Source organism: Amblyomma mixtum, chromosome 2 (assembly GCF_055824585.1).
Source record: "Amblyomma mixtum isolate Tamu chromosome 2, ASM5582458v1, whole genome shotgun sequence".
Classification (NCBI taxonomy): Eukaryota; Metazoa; Arthropoda; class Arachnida; order Ixodida; family Ixodidae; genus Amblyomma; species Amblyomma mixtum.
The window spans coordinates 130,453,988-130,468,698 of record NC_143013.1 but is presented as its reverse complement, the minus strand read 5'-3'; the positions used below and the strand labels follow the sequence as shown (position 1 = coordinate 130,468,698).

General features: G+C 45.9%; 1 protein-coding gene across 1 annotated transcript in view; it reads left to right on the top strand.

Moving 5' to 3' along the window:
- Positions 1-14,711, top strand: part of LOC149360902 (uncharacterized) — a 124,751-nt gene that overhangs the window by 89,316 nt on the left and 20,724 nt on the right. Inside the window, exons 19-23 of the mRNA XM_089569417.1 lie at positions 2,918-3,019; positions 7,602-7,716; positions 7,778-7,850; positions 9,674-9,736; positions 13,041-13,116. Coding sequence (XP_089425543.1) covers positions 2,918-3,019; positions 7,602-7,716; positions 7,778-7,850; positions 9,674-9,736; positions 13,041-13,116 — 429 coding nt within the window. The remainder of the gene's footprint in view (positions 1-2,917; positions 3,020-7,601; positions 7,717-7,777; positions 7,851-9,673; positions 9,737-13,040; positions 13,117-14,711) is intronic.

The following is a 14,711-nucleotide window of genomic DNA, read 5'->3' as shown; positions in this document are numbered from 1 at the left end:
TCGTGTCTGCCCGTGCGACACAAGGCATGCTGCCACGATATTTTTCGCCAGAGGCATTTTATTTGTGAATACGTTATTTATGATGAAGATCAAATCAAATCAAATTAAATCAAATCAAATCAAGTTTATTCATATTTACAGTACATGGTTATGGGGTATATACATCAGGAGGCCCAAAAGTCGAGACTGCAAATAGGGCCTCCTATGGCTACATGAACAGAATACATAAACCGGCGCATGCACAACAATCCGAGGTAAAAAAAGAGAAAGAAGAAGAAAGGTGGGCAAATAGAGACAAAAAGGAAAGAAGTGTACAGCAAATGAATGTTACATAGTGATTGGAAACACAAAAACGTTATTAAACATCTAAGGATTCAAACAAGTGGTGTTTTAACATTTTTTTTGAATTTGTACAACGACATTGGGGATTTCAGTGAAGGGAGCAAATTATTCCAAGTGGAGATGGCAAAGAACGATGTAGTTTGCTTTCCATAATTAGTCCGTACTTTTGGCAACAATAAATTGTTGGACAAAGCAAAACGCGTGACGTTATTATTTGCAATTATATTTTCAGGGACAAAATTAACACATATATACTTATTGACGACTTTGAAAAGAAAAACCAGGACCTGAAATTTGTGTACAAGTTCAAGGGGCAGGACATGTAGTGAATGGAACAAAGGTGCAGACGGCTGGGTAAAAGAAGAGAAAGTGATGATTCTAAGTGCTTGTTTTTGCATAGAAATGAGTATAGAAAGATGAATTCTGTATGTGCTACACCATGAAGTGATACAGTAATTAATATGGAAGTGTATGAATGCGTAATAGATTGAAAGCAACGTATGTAAGCTAAAGAACGGCCTCGTTCTGATAAGAGCCCTCATTCCGAAACGAATTTTATTAACAACGCAGGCAACATGATGATTAAACTTTAGGTTCGAGTCAACTATCACACCTAGAAATGTAGCAGAATGTGTTTGCGGTATGGAAACAATATTGATAGATATTGATAAATGTGGAGTAATTTTTCTTTGAGAGGCGTGAATTACCACAAAACTGGTTTTAGGCGGGTTAAGTTGAATACAGTTAGCGTGACTCCAGTTCTCTAAAGATAGCAGCAACGAGTCAAGATTTGTGGTTAATTCAAAAGAAGTGATACCAGTTGCCATGATGGTTTTGTCGTCAGCGTACAAGAGACATTGGGTTGTATTTTAGTAAGTCTGAAGGTCATTAATATAGGTTAGCAAAAGGAGGGGACCTAGAATTGAACCTTGGGGCACTCCTTTATTAATTAGTCTAGGAGATGACAATATACCTTCAATGCACACGCTCTGGTACCTGTCGGATAAATAACTTTTGATCAGGGTCAACGCCGGGCCTGTAATACCATAGCTTTCCAGTTTAGAACTAAGAATGCAATGATTAATATTATCGAAGGCTTTGGTATAGTCTATGAAGACAGCGCCGGCATCATACCGCTGTCAAGTCGTGTTTTGATCCAGTCAGAAAAATATAATAGGGCACTTTCCGTTGAATGACCACGTATAAAACCGAATTGAAAAGGAGACAAGATATTAAATTTGGCGTAATAGGAATGTATTTGTATTTCTAGTAACTTTTCTACAACCTTGCTTAAGAAGGGAAGCATAGAAATAGGGCGGTAATTTTGCATTTGTGATCGGTCGCCTTTCTTAAATATTGAAACTATCTTAGCCTGTTTTAATTGAGTAGGGAAAACTGCTGTTTCACAAATGACAATAATAACGTGACATTAATAATCGCACGCGCATTGTACAGGTAGGACAAATTTTGGAAAAAAAATCAGTGGGCACTTAAGACTGCTTACGTGCTGTGAAGGCGAAAGCATAAGCGTTTCATCGTGAGCGTTCGACCTCGACGCAGGTTGCCCATTGAGAATTAAAATCAAGACGCTAATTCTGCAAACGCTGAATCGACAAAGGTCCCAGTAAAACACTCGGACACTCGGATCGAATACTGTCGCGAGCTAGCCTCCAACTTGACTAAGAGACGTGTATGCTAACGAGAAATCGTATGACACCAACCATTACGCTGGACTACAAACGATTCCTCAGAATTTTGGTACGAATGTAGGCGGGAAAACTGGCGCCACACTCACGTCGGGGCCGCTTGGGGAGGGGGGGGGGTGGCAATATAGAGATGAAATGGCGATGCTCGGCGTGCTGTGTGCGTCGTACGGCCGCTTGATGACATCACCCTATTTTCTTGCAATAGCGGAGGGCAGGGCGCACATCTCCATAGCCTGCGTGCCGTGGGCGGAGAGCAGGGTGACTCCTAAACTGGTGGAACAATAAATTTTCAATCAATCAATCAATCAATCAATCAATCAATCAATCAATCAATCAATCAATCAATCAATCAATCAATCAATAAATTAATTAACCAATCAAATAATCGGTCAACTTATCAATTAAATAATCAATCAATTAATCAATCAATAAACCAATCAGTAAATTGGTGGGACAATCAAGTTTTGAACCAGTTGTCATCGCCTGGATTTTCTGCACCATCTGCGCCTACTAGCACACCAACGCAAGGCTGGTTTCTCGTACTAGGGCTAGTAAGGCTTTCGCCTTCAAACAGAACTGACATATCTCGCACCTGGAAGCTCGAGCAAACGTGAAATGCTGTTTCAAAGCATAATGCCACTTTCATGCATGAATGAAATCAGAAATCCAAATATAACACTTCTTTTGAGCCGTTGTGTCCACATCCCTAGTCGCGGAACCCCCTTGAACATCTCCGAACAACCACCTCCGAGCTGCGACAGTTCGTACTCTCGCAGTACGAACTGCAGTGAGCCACAGTGGAAGGAAGCACGCGGGGCTCTTACGTCGTACTCCATTCTGCGGCATAACATTTCGTCCCTTCCTTTCAGACGAACGTTTTGTCTCTGAAGTCGCCGTACGAGACGCAGTGCACCGACTACGAGGAAATGACCAGGCGTTTCAATTACACCAGCGACGTTATTCAACAGGAGGTAAAGTTGACATTGAGCATTCATTCGTTTGCCATAAAAAAGAATCGTAAATTCCTTGAGTTGCGAATAAGCTCGAAACGGTTAGGAGTTCATTATATTTCGTTCCTAAAACGCGAAAAGGGCGAGCACGAATTAAGGAAGCCATATCATACGTATTAGCGCAGCCTTTAACATGTCAATGACAGCCTGCCTATGGAAATTTACGGGACTTATACAGGACGATATATTTAACTGTTTACATACCTGCTATATAGAATTCAGCGCAAAAAAACAGACAAGGGACGAAGTAAGAGTCACAGAGACGTTCACGAGCGCCATGAACGTACATACTACTAGTAGTAGTAGAAGACGTTTATTCGGCCAAAATTTACAGGCCGAGCATGTCGACCGCCTGGGCGACCAGAAGTCGCTGTTCTTCCTCCCCTTCAGCGCCAAGCCAGTCGAGCCAGGTGGTGATGGATAAAGAAGGTGGGGGGTAGGAACCCGACTGCTGAGCAGCCGGGCAATAGAAGAGGCAATGGGCAAGGTCAGCATAGATACAGGGGCAGTTGGGACAGGAAGGGTCCGATCGATAGCGATAGAGAAAGAGGCGAGACGGGGTGACGACTGCATTCATTTGAACGTGCCGAAGAAGGCGAGCCTCCGGCACTGTGAGTGATGGATGAGGGGGAGGGTAAAGGCGTTTGTCGAGGCGGAGCTCGAGGTAGACCTCTTTTATGGTGCGGCGAAGGGTGAGTCTCCCACCGTCCTCCGAGGGCTTGGGCCAGGGGATCAACGGTGCCCGGAAAAGTGTGTGGAAAAGTGTGGAAAAAAGGGTGAGAGATATGGCGGTACGGTTTGTTCAGCGGGATAGTAAAACAGAGCAGACTTTATGTGCCTCATACGAATCAATAATGAGACGATTGGTTCACTCAAATTAACTAATAAGCTTTTTCGTTTTTGACTTAAGGGGCAAGGTTATATTGTAAAATTGATGGCCGTTAATACCGAAGGCAGCCATGTTTTTAAGTTTTCTTAATGGACAATGTGGTTCGAACTATCGAACGTGAAAACTATGCATTTGAAAGTTTGTTGAATTGGCTGTACCGCATTGCCAAATTAAAAATAAATATAAATGTCTAATTAAAATACATAATTATAAAATTAAGTTAACTTCTTCTAGGCCATCAAGCACACCAGCTTAGCCTGTATTAGATGCATCAGAAGTCCGAAAGGTGATTTTACAAATATCCAATGAGCCAAAGCCAACTCAAGGAGGTTTCAAATGCATAATTTTGACGTTCGGTTTGGTTTATTAGGGTTTAACGTCCCAAAGCGACTCAGGCTATGAATGACGCCGTAGCGAAGGGCTCCGCAAATTTCGACCACCTGGGGTTCCTTAACGTGCACTGACATCGCACAGTACACGGGACTCTGGAATTTCGCCTCTATCAAAATTGGCCCTCCGGGGCCGTGATCGAACCCCGGTATTTCGGGTCAGCAGCCGAGCGCCGTAATCACTGAGCCTCCGCGGCTGGGCTAATTTTCACGTTCGATATTTCGGATCGCATTGCCAATGAATAAATTTTGAAAACACAGCTCACCTTTGATGTTGACGGCATCAATTTCGCAATATTACCTTGCCCCTAAAATCAGGAATAAAAAGTTTGCTAGGTAGATTAAATTAATTAATTGTTAAATTATTGTCCCATAAGAGGCACACAATGTCCGTCTTGCTGTAAAATTGCGCTCAAGAGACTGCACCGAAGTATCTCTCACAATTTTTCACATAAAAATCTGTAAAGGGAAAAAAACATCCTATATATCGTGCCTCCCGAAACTTCAGTAATGGCTTAAAGAAAAAGTTGTAAGCCGCAGGTGAATGAAAGGAATGGCATGTTGCTCGCCGGCGTGTTGGGACACTCGGGATATATTTCATTTTGCTAACTGTTTATTTAGCGCAGCTCAGTTGTGCGATGCTTGTTGTATTCATTCTGGGCATAAAAAATACTGATTAAAATTTTAACCGCGGGGATCGGAAATATCGAATTCAGTTTTATTGCAGCGACGTACCTCTTGCATCTTCTTTTTAGGCATTTAAGTAAAACTCGTGGAAGCATTAAATAAATAATATATTGGGATGCTTAAATCACCTTAAGACTGAAATGCTGTAGCATTAGATTTTACATTCGTCGCTGCGTCTGTTGCAACTTCTATGTATGTTTGCATCAGTTTCTTTGCAGTTGTTGGTGGATCAACGCCTATATGTATATAGGCTTGTATGAAAAGGTTTTCTGGTGCTATTGTTGTTGAGCGTCTTCACATTGCGCAAATGCTAACCAATTTTCTGGAACCACCTAGTGCTCTCAGCCGACGACGACGCTATTTGCGGCACAAAAAATGCCGTCAGGCAGGGATATTTATTAACGGGAAAAACGGTATCGAAACCCGGCGTTGTCCTATGTCCAGAAGAAGCGGTACGAAAAATTCAATGACGTCATAAGCACAGCTGCCATAGCAAGCATGAGAGAGCTAACAGAGGACCCAGTGTATACGCAGAAACCCAATGGCCTTTCTGTCAAAGGCATATAGGGTGTAGTGAAGACTTTTAGGCAAAGGCCTTTAGATCAATGACCTTCAGTATGAAGACCTGCAAGGTATACGCGTTTCACATAAAGGCCTTCACCCTCAATGCCTTTTACCTAAAGACCTTCAACCGAAATGTCTTTAGCGTAAAGGTCTTCATCTAAAGTACTTTAACCTTAAGGCCTTTGAGACATAAGTACTAATTACTAACAGTACTAACCACTAAGCAAATATAGTTATCTGGTAGCCCACGATAACACAAAGTCTTAAATACTGTGCAATTTTTTATTTACAAAATACTGCAGTCCCTTACAATGAATGCAAGAAGCAAAGACATACAAAACAAACGTGTTCATGCAGAGCAGTGCAGAAGGAATGGGAAAAAGTTATCACTCCCACGTTAACTAAACGGGCGTAGGTTTGAAAGTTCAACGCAACTTAAAAACACTAAATAGAAGTACAAAAAAAACTACGAAAAAAGAAAACAGAAACGCAGAGAAACGTAGCTCCGGAAATACAAGCTGTCGGTAGTTAACTGTTTAGTAAGTTGGGTGGGTCTCAAAATTAGTATGCAGAAAACTAAATTAACGTTAAATGGTTTCGGAAGTGATCAGCAGTTAACAATTAGTAGGGAGTTGCTGGAAGTGGTAAGGGCATACGTCTACTTAGGGCAGGCGGTGATTGCTGATCCGGATCATGAGAGGGAAATGACTAGAACAATAAGAATGGGGTGTAGCGCATATGGCGTGTTGTCTCAGATAATGAATAGCAGCTTATCAATATCCCTCAAGAGACAAGTATACAACAGCTGTACCTTACCGTTGCTCACCGATGGGGTAGAAAAGTAGAAGCTAACAGAAAGCGTTGAGCTTAAATATGGGACAACGGAACTAGCTATGGAAAGCAAAAATGATAGCTATCATTTTTAACGTTGCACCTAGGTGCAACGTTAAGAGACAGGAAGAGGGCAGAGTGGGTGAGGGAACAAACGCCGGTTAATGACATCCTAGTCGAAGTTAAGAACAAAATATGAGCTTGGGTTGAGCATCTAATCCGATGGCAAAATAAGCGCTGGCCGTTAAGGGTAACGGACAGAATTCCAATATAAAGGAAGTGTAGCAAGTGACGGCAGAGTGTTAGGTGAGTGGATGAGATCAAGAAGTTTGCCAGGATAAGATGGACAGGGCTGGCAAAGGATAGGGTTAATTGGAAAGACATGGGAGAGGCCTTTGCACTGCAGTGGGGATAGTCAGGCCCATGATGACGATTACAATGACCAGTAGTTCCACTAATTTACAGCCCTGGGCAATATGGGCATTCAAACGCAGTGATTCTGGCTGTGTGGTGGGTTTTTCGAAGTCAGTATCTCTACACGCTGGGAAAAAAGATGCTTTTCTGAGGATAACTGCACCAGTAACTCAGTTTCACATAGACGGAGTTCCTGCGAAAACTGTGCCTCCTGGCTGAGGAGAAAGCAGCGCGGTCAGAAAGAGCAAGCAGTAAGGAGTACAGCTGTCGCTATAAATCTCTCGTTTCAAAAGACCTGAGGGGCTCCTCAGTATCCGCTTTGCTAAAGTAAGCCTTTATTTGTAAATATTGTTTTTCTTATTTAAAATGTGCGCCCTTTGTCACCGGCCGGTTGTGGTAAGCGACGTTGTCGCCAGTGGCAGTTTCGGCCGAGAAGGAGAAAAGGATGAATCTGAAAAAAGGACCACCGCAATTTACGGTGCCCTCATCTTGCATTGCAGGCAGGGCGACTTCAAATGCAGGAGCTGCTTAATCGAGCAAGTAAAGTCACTGCTGAAACTAATGTAAAACATCGAAATTATAGGCACGTGACTAAAAAGTAAAATTAAAAGGAAACGTGTAAAATCAGGATTTAATAACAAAAACCGCAGAAGCAATCAAATAAAGTATTTTTTTAAAGAGAATTGCGGACCTCGCACTGTCGCGGTAAGTTTGTGAGAAGGCGGTCATCCAAGGTTTTCCCGTTCGACCTCAATCTCGACGATGCCAGGAGTGCAGCGAGAAGTGCCTGGCGGACCAGTGGAAGAACACGTGCGACTGCTACCCCAAGCTGTACTCGATGAAGCACGTGCTCAAGGGCAACCTCTGCGAGTACCTCGCCCACCGTGAGTGCTGCACGCTGTGTGCCTGTGCTCGAGCCCTCACGGCTCTCCTCCTTCTCCGCAGTAAAGTGCAACGACTACATGAAGACCATGAACTGGCTGCCTTTCTGCCAGAACCAGTGCACCAGGCCTTGCAGGTGAGTGGCTCAACGCAACGCAGCGAGCTGTGGAAAGAAAAATGATAGGTGTAACGTTAAGAGATCGGAAGAGGGCGGAATGGGTGAGTGTACAAACACGGGTTAATGAGATCCCAGTAGAGGTCAAGAGGAAGAAATGGGCTTGGGCAGGGCATGTAATGCGAAGGCAAGATAAGCGCTAGTCTTTAAGGGTAACGGAGTGGATTCCAAGAGAAGGAAAGCGTAGCAGGGGGCGGCGGAAAGTTAGGTGGGTGGATGCGATTAAGAAGTTTGCGGGAATACGGTGGCCACGGATGGCAAAGGAAAGGGTTAATTGGAGAGACATGGGATAGGCCTTTGCCCTGCAGTGGGTGTCGTCAAGCTGCTGCTGCTGCTGCTGATGATGATGATGGTTCAAAAGAACGCCCCTTCCCCCGCATTTCCCTGCCCCTCGGTTCTGTGCAAGCGAAGGCCTAAAAACATCAGGCGACCATCAAACCTGCTGCAGTTCTATGCCTGGGTGCACAATCATGCCTAACTATGATCATTCAGATGAACGAGACGGTTGAGCGTCGAGATGCCCCCGGCATTCGCAGCGTCTGTGGTGATCTTTCGGTGACCGAACACGCTAAGCTGGCCGGGTGTGCGTTGACTTCAGCCTCTAACAGCCGAGTAGCATCACCGTGGTTCGCCTGATCTTTCATACCGGCGACTTCGCGAGAGCACGCTTGTTGAACCTCGCTCCCCTCCCAATTCCTCGACATCGCGAGCTTGCATGCCAAGATGTAACCTGTGCCGGGTATGGATTTTACCATGAAGCAGAACCTTTGCTCTACTTCACAGGCGCGTTCACAGTTCGTCGTTTCCTCCCGCTTTCGCGGCGACTGGTGCACGGCATGCTCACGAGCTGAAGGGGAGGCTACAGAATTGCTGACGGACCAAGTGCGCGAGACGAAACTTGCAAAGCAACTGCCAAGCTGGGGGAGAACTTTCTGTGGCACCGCATAACACCGGCGCGAGCAGGCAACTCTTATCGCTGTGTTGGTGCTCTCTGAGTGCGTGGGAACAGAGCTTTTGTAGATGCTGTAGTGTTTGGAAATTTTATTTATAATACTGTTAGTCACAACGTAGGGGCTATGACACTGTGGGATATATATATATATATATATATATATATATATATATATATATATATATATATATATATAAGCAACGGAGCAGATTTTCTTAACTATAATATATATATAGTGATAGGGCTCAATAAAGTAAGCACTTCTCAGACACATTTAATATCGACATTTCGGCAAAACGTCGATAATGAGTCTTTGAGAAGTACCTAAATTATTCAACCTTATATATATTTATACAGGAAGTGAAATGGGGTTGTCGCGTATTCAGATCTTACTGGCGGCATGTGGTTGCTTTTTCTTCTGATTTCTAGTCATTTGCCTTTCAGCGATAATATATTTGTGCCATATATTGCCAGATAGAGAGCGGAGGAGAGGAAATAAGCCAGGGCTCGGCGTGGGAACGAAACCAAGAGGAGGCGGCGAGCCGAGGAGACGGAGGAAGAGAGTGCGATACACCTCGATAAGCGGCGTGCGATGCGCGTCGATCGAAGTCTCTTCACTGGCATAAAGAATGGTCAAGCCGTTACGTGACTACGATGTGTGCAAAACGATTGTGTCTTCACTTTCAAGCCGAACATGAGCGTAGCCAGGCAGATATAGGTCTCACACACTCCAGATTTATCCAGAGCTAAACCACAGTAAATTTTTATTCTATTAAGTTCTGTCGCGGCAGAATAAAGCTGCGCTAGTCCCATTATTCTTTTTTTTTTTCAGAGAGGTGCGGTACAAGTCCTATAGTTTCCAGACGGGGAATCTCAAGGATTACATACAGTACGAGTGAGTACCTTTTATTTGTCCTGAATGTTATGTGCAGTTTCATGACTGTGACCCGCCGGCCAGAGGAAGAATGAGCCTATCACCGACACGTTGCGGGCTCTGAAATTCCCTGCCCCTTGTTAAAATTTATGCTATTCGTGAGGACTGAAGAGCGGGCTTGTTGGTAACACATCTTCACAGAACAGCGCGGCAAAAAACACGGACAAAGGAGTACGACGACACAAGCGCTGACTTTCAACAGCTTATTGGATCATGAGAGGGAAATAACTAGAAGAATAAAAATGGAGTGGAGCGCATATGGCATGATCTCTCACATCATCACTTTACCATCTCACACCGCACTTTACCAATATCCCTGAGACCCGCCGCGGTGGCTCAGTGGTTACGACGCTCGGCTGCTGACCCGAAAGACGCGGACTCGATCCCGGCCGCGGCGGCTGTATTTCGATGGGGGCGGAATTCTAGGGGCCCGTGTACTGTGCGATGTCAGTACACGTTAAGGAATCCCAGGCGGTCGAAAGTTCCGGAGTCATTCACTAAGGCGTCCCTCATAACCTGAGTCGCTGTCGGAAGTTAAACCCCAATAAATCAAATCAAACCAATATCCCTGAAGAGAAAAGCATACAACAGCTGTATCTTACCGGTACTCACCTACGGGGGCAGAAACGTGGAGGCTGACGAAAAGGGTTTAGCTTAAAGGGATGCTGCATTAATTTTTAGGTGGTCTAAATTAATACTGGAATGAAAGCAGGCATTCCTAAGCCGGCAGAAACCGCATCGGTTTTTGCACGAAACCAGCGGAACGCACTTTTTCTCCTCAATTTTTCCTCGAACTGGTGCACCTGGTGGCGGTGCCCCGAACTACTTCTCCTTGGAAGCTGTGACGTCAGGTGTTGCCCTGTCTCCGTGGCCGGCCGGCCCGGCCGCTTCGGCGTCACGGCGTTCTCAGCGTGCGCCTGCCGCAGCTGCGTGGACGATACGCGCCACGCATGGGACGCGGTGCGAGTGCCGCCGCTTGTCTCCGCAGTCGTTTGAGCTCGAATTTCATCCACGCGGCTGCCAGACCAGCGAAGGGTAGGGGTGCGAAAGCTTTGTTCCGCTAAAAGTTGTAGCAGTAGTGCACTGGGGGAAGGAGCACACCATGTCGTGCCTTCCCAAAAAATGATAAGCTCTGAAGAATGGATCCGTGTGGCGCAGCTGGCCTTCGCGACAAACCTTCTAGGTCCAAATTTTATCGTGACAAGTTAATTGACAGCGACTTGGATATAGATCTTTCTCTGCTGCGAATCTCCATCATGCCATTGAAACGACAGGGCCTGAAACCTGACGCTTTGCCTTACATAATGTCACGTATACTTCTTAGTGAGACGTTCTTGGAGATCGGGAGCCGGGCAGGAGAAAGCGGTTGTTGTTGTTATCGATATAGCGGTAGTGGTGGTCGATAAGCAATAGCGCAAGCGCTGCATTGCAGTCTTCCAAGGCAGCTGTGCGCAACCTCGCACTATTAGGTGGCAGTATTCACTAGAAAGCGAAAAACCGAAAGCATGACAGCCGCTGCTTAGCAAAAAAGGGACTTGAAAAACATGAAAATTGCAGCTAACATAAAAAGCGCAGTTAATTGCAAAAAATGTCCACTCTGTAGCACATATTAGTGTGATAATTAGAGACAATATCAAGGCTAAAAACATGGGAGCATTTGCTACAGGTGTAGTTTCCTTGTAAAGAAGAAGTTTGGAAATATTTTCAGTGGTTCCGTTTTTTCGCAGCCTTATCTCGGATACGACGCGGAACAGAAATACACATAAACACTGCCGACCTTATTATTCCCAACTTGCAGTGCATTGACGAAACATATCGCCCGCAAGCCATTTACATGCATGCTTGAGCTTGAGAAAAATATATATCTTGTAATGGTGTTTTCATCCAAGCACGCGCAAATATAAGAAAAAATAAGCGCAGAACTTCTCCGCTCATGCCCGAGACCATCAGAAAGTAATAACGCTGGCAATTTACTAACGAGGCCAATGCTACGAGAACAGCGCGCCAGATCCCGTTCGTGGGAGTTACGCATTCAAGTCGGGCAGCGTAGTAACAATGCTCCAGTCACAAAAACTGCGTGCTGCATACTTTTTCGCTATGCCGATGCAATTAAGCTGGCTGCTTTTATATGTTGTGGAATTATCGGGGTCTAGTCTTCCGCCCCCGCACTTCCACTCCGCGGATGTAGCGTTCTCGCTCGCTAACCGTGGAGGGGTTCGTGCTTGAGGGAACAAAGGGAGGGACGACAAAGCGTGAACCCTCACATGCTATTTATTACATTTGAAATTAATACACAGAGTGGGCCGGCTAGCTACACAACATCAACGAGGCATTCCTCGGAAATAGGAGGCTACGTGAGGCTACGGCTGGGGCAGGGGCGCTACTTGGGGGCTATCGGCGGCGAACGTTTGGATGCGCTGACAATGGCGGCCGCTTTCTTTGGGGCAAAGCCATCCCGGAGCATTTGCTGCGCTCGTTCCGCTGCCTGGAACCAGAAGTTCAGCAGCAAGGCGCGACGGATCCCCGTGCGCCTGCCGCGGAAGGTGACGAGAGCGTGCGGCAGCAACCGCTCGTGACGCTGGCCTGATCCCGAAGAGAGTCTCTCAAAGGTTCTGCGGAGCTCCGCGTAGCCTTCGAGGTGGCGCTCCCGTCACTGTTTCCGCTTACCCCATGAGGAAAACTTCCCTCCTCGCCCAGCCGGTGCTGTCTTGACGCACGGTAATGATGGTCAGCCGCATCGAACACGAAGGAAAGGGGGGGGGGGGGGGGGATAGGTTTTCCACAATGTCGGGTACTCATTCCCCTGTTCGTGCTGTTTACGTGATGTAACGGTCCTATTTCAAATCTCTCCCCACCCCTCTCGCCGCCCCATTCCAAGGCCGCGTCTTCTTTTTTTCCGCGAAAAAGTTTAAGGGTCAGTATCAGAAATAGACCGAGCGTCTTGAATAACACGGTCTTTCTTGAGCTGTCTTTACAATATTAGCGGCGAACTATCGCGAGCCTTCTTCACTTGTTCGTTACTTTACACTGCTTTCAGCGTCTTGCACTGATCGTTGGGTAACCAGAAGCAGGATGATGGGGAGTTGCACGCAGGCGATGTTAAGGCGTAGGTAAAAAGCATTAATATCAATAACGGGAGACAGTGCACCCAGCACAGATCGGTATCGTGCAGCTGTGGCGTAAATTTCTCTGTTTCGTGAATAAAACAAGCTGTATTTAAGCCTGATTTCATTTGGCAGCCTGTACTGTGCAAACACTTCTTCAGGAACAAGGAAATTGAAGTAACCGTTGTCCTGGCCACCACGAAGCGCAGAGTTGTCCAAACGCTGCCGAGAATGCTGGTGAGTTTGCTGCTTCAGCGACGCGAGGGGCACTCTGGGCCACTAGGGTTGCTTTGGCTGATTCTCATAGGCGATGTTCGAGTGGCCTGAGGCGTACGGAAACGTACTATTGCGCGCAGTATGACTTGCAATCCGTATCAGGTGGTACAAGCTGATGTCACGAAGCTATGCGAGTCGGGCGCTGCTACCAAGTTCTGTATATAGTTGCCGCGCAGCGTGCCCGCGTGCCTAGTACTGTGCAGCACATCGTATTCATTTTTTTTTTACCAAACGCAAACCAGGAAAAGATGGCCGCCAGAGCGTTGCAGGTCATTCTGATCGCGACTTACATAGCTGCTCCATTCGCGCAGCTGGAAGTTCGAGTCCCACTCGGGGCTACTGTGCCAGTTTTTCCTCTTCTGAACAGGATTCAGATAAAAAGTTTCGGTATGTTTCGGATCGGTTGTGCGCCATGTTTGCCCTCAGGCTCGTCTTCGGGTTCACTGCGGTTTCCGGACTATCTTAGCCGTAGCTTGCTGTGAGCAGGTGCTGGAAGCATTTCATAACACATTTTCGTTAGGCGAAGGTCAAGAATCAATCGTGACAGAGAACTTGTCGCGTAAGCACGATGAAAAAAAGTAAGTTAAATGCTACTTCTGCCAATGAGAGTTCATATCATTTTGCCAAGAAATTAAATCTTCTTTCATTCACCTGTACCGGCGTTAACTTCTCACATGCACCTAATCGTTAGGGTGTCTTATCGTAGCCCCATGCTAGAATTTTGACTTGGTTACAACCATTGTCGCAAGACGGCAATCTTGAGGCCCTACATAAATATCTGGAGTCCCCTGCGAATGGAGATACACTCGACGACTTGCTACAATAAAATAATTTATCGAAAAGTGGAACACGAGCAAACTTGAAGGCTGGAATTAAACGCAGCCTGATTGGAATCAAAGTGAAAACTCCCGGAACGCTACTAACCATCGACATTTGGTTCGCCAGTATGCTTGGAGCCGTAATAATTTTAACGTGACAAAGTTAAAGGCCGCATTCACCAGGAGATCTAATGTTGGCGTTGTCGATGCCCACGTCGACGTTTTGACTAAAAAATAACGAACGCCACTCTGGCAAATGGTGCTCAGCGAGCAACCTAGGAGGCCACGTGACTTTACAGCATCATCACAACCTGCAGAACGGATAGTCAGCAAAGTGCCCACCGTAGCAGGTGGCAGTAATGTTATTGATTGCTCGCTGGGGAAGAAATCAGGGCCGCACAAGGCCCACCGCTGGAAGCAACTACCATCCCAGGGCAATGGCGCATCGCTTAACCGCTGCGCCACTGCGCAAGGAGGGGTATGAGACTCCCAGGGGTTAATGAATGCAAAGTAGAGAATGACGTTCTGCATATATGACAGTTAATTCGATACGCTATCGCGTCATAATCTTAAAGGGACCCTGAAATGATTTTGATGGCCATATTCTGCTGCAACAGATCTATGGAGATGGTCCATGTGGTTATCCTGGTCATATTTGAAAGCTCTGCTTGGAGCCTGTAATTTATAAATATTCTTTTAAAAATTGCTGCTCGCAGTAGCTTGCAACTAATTAGGGCG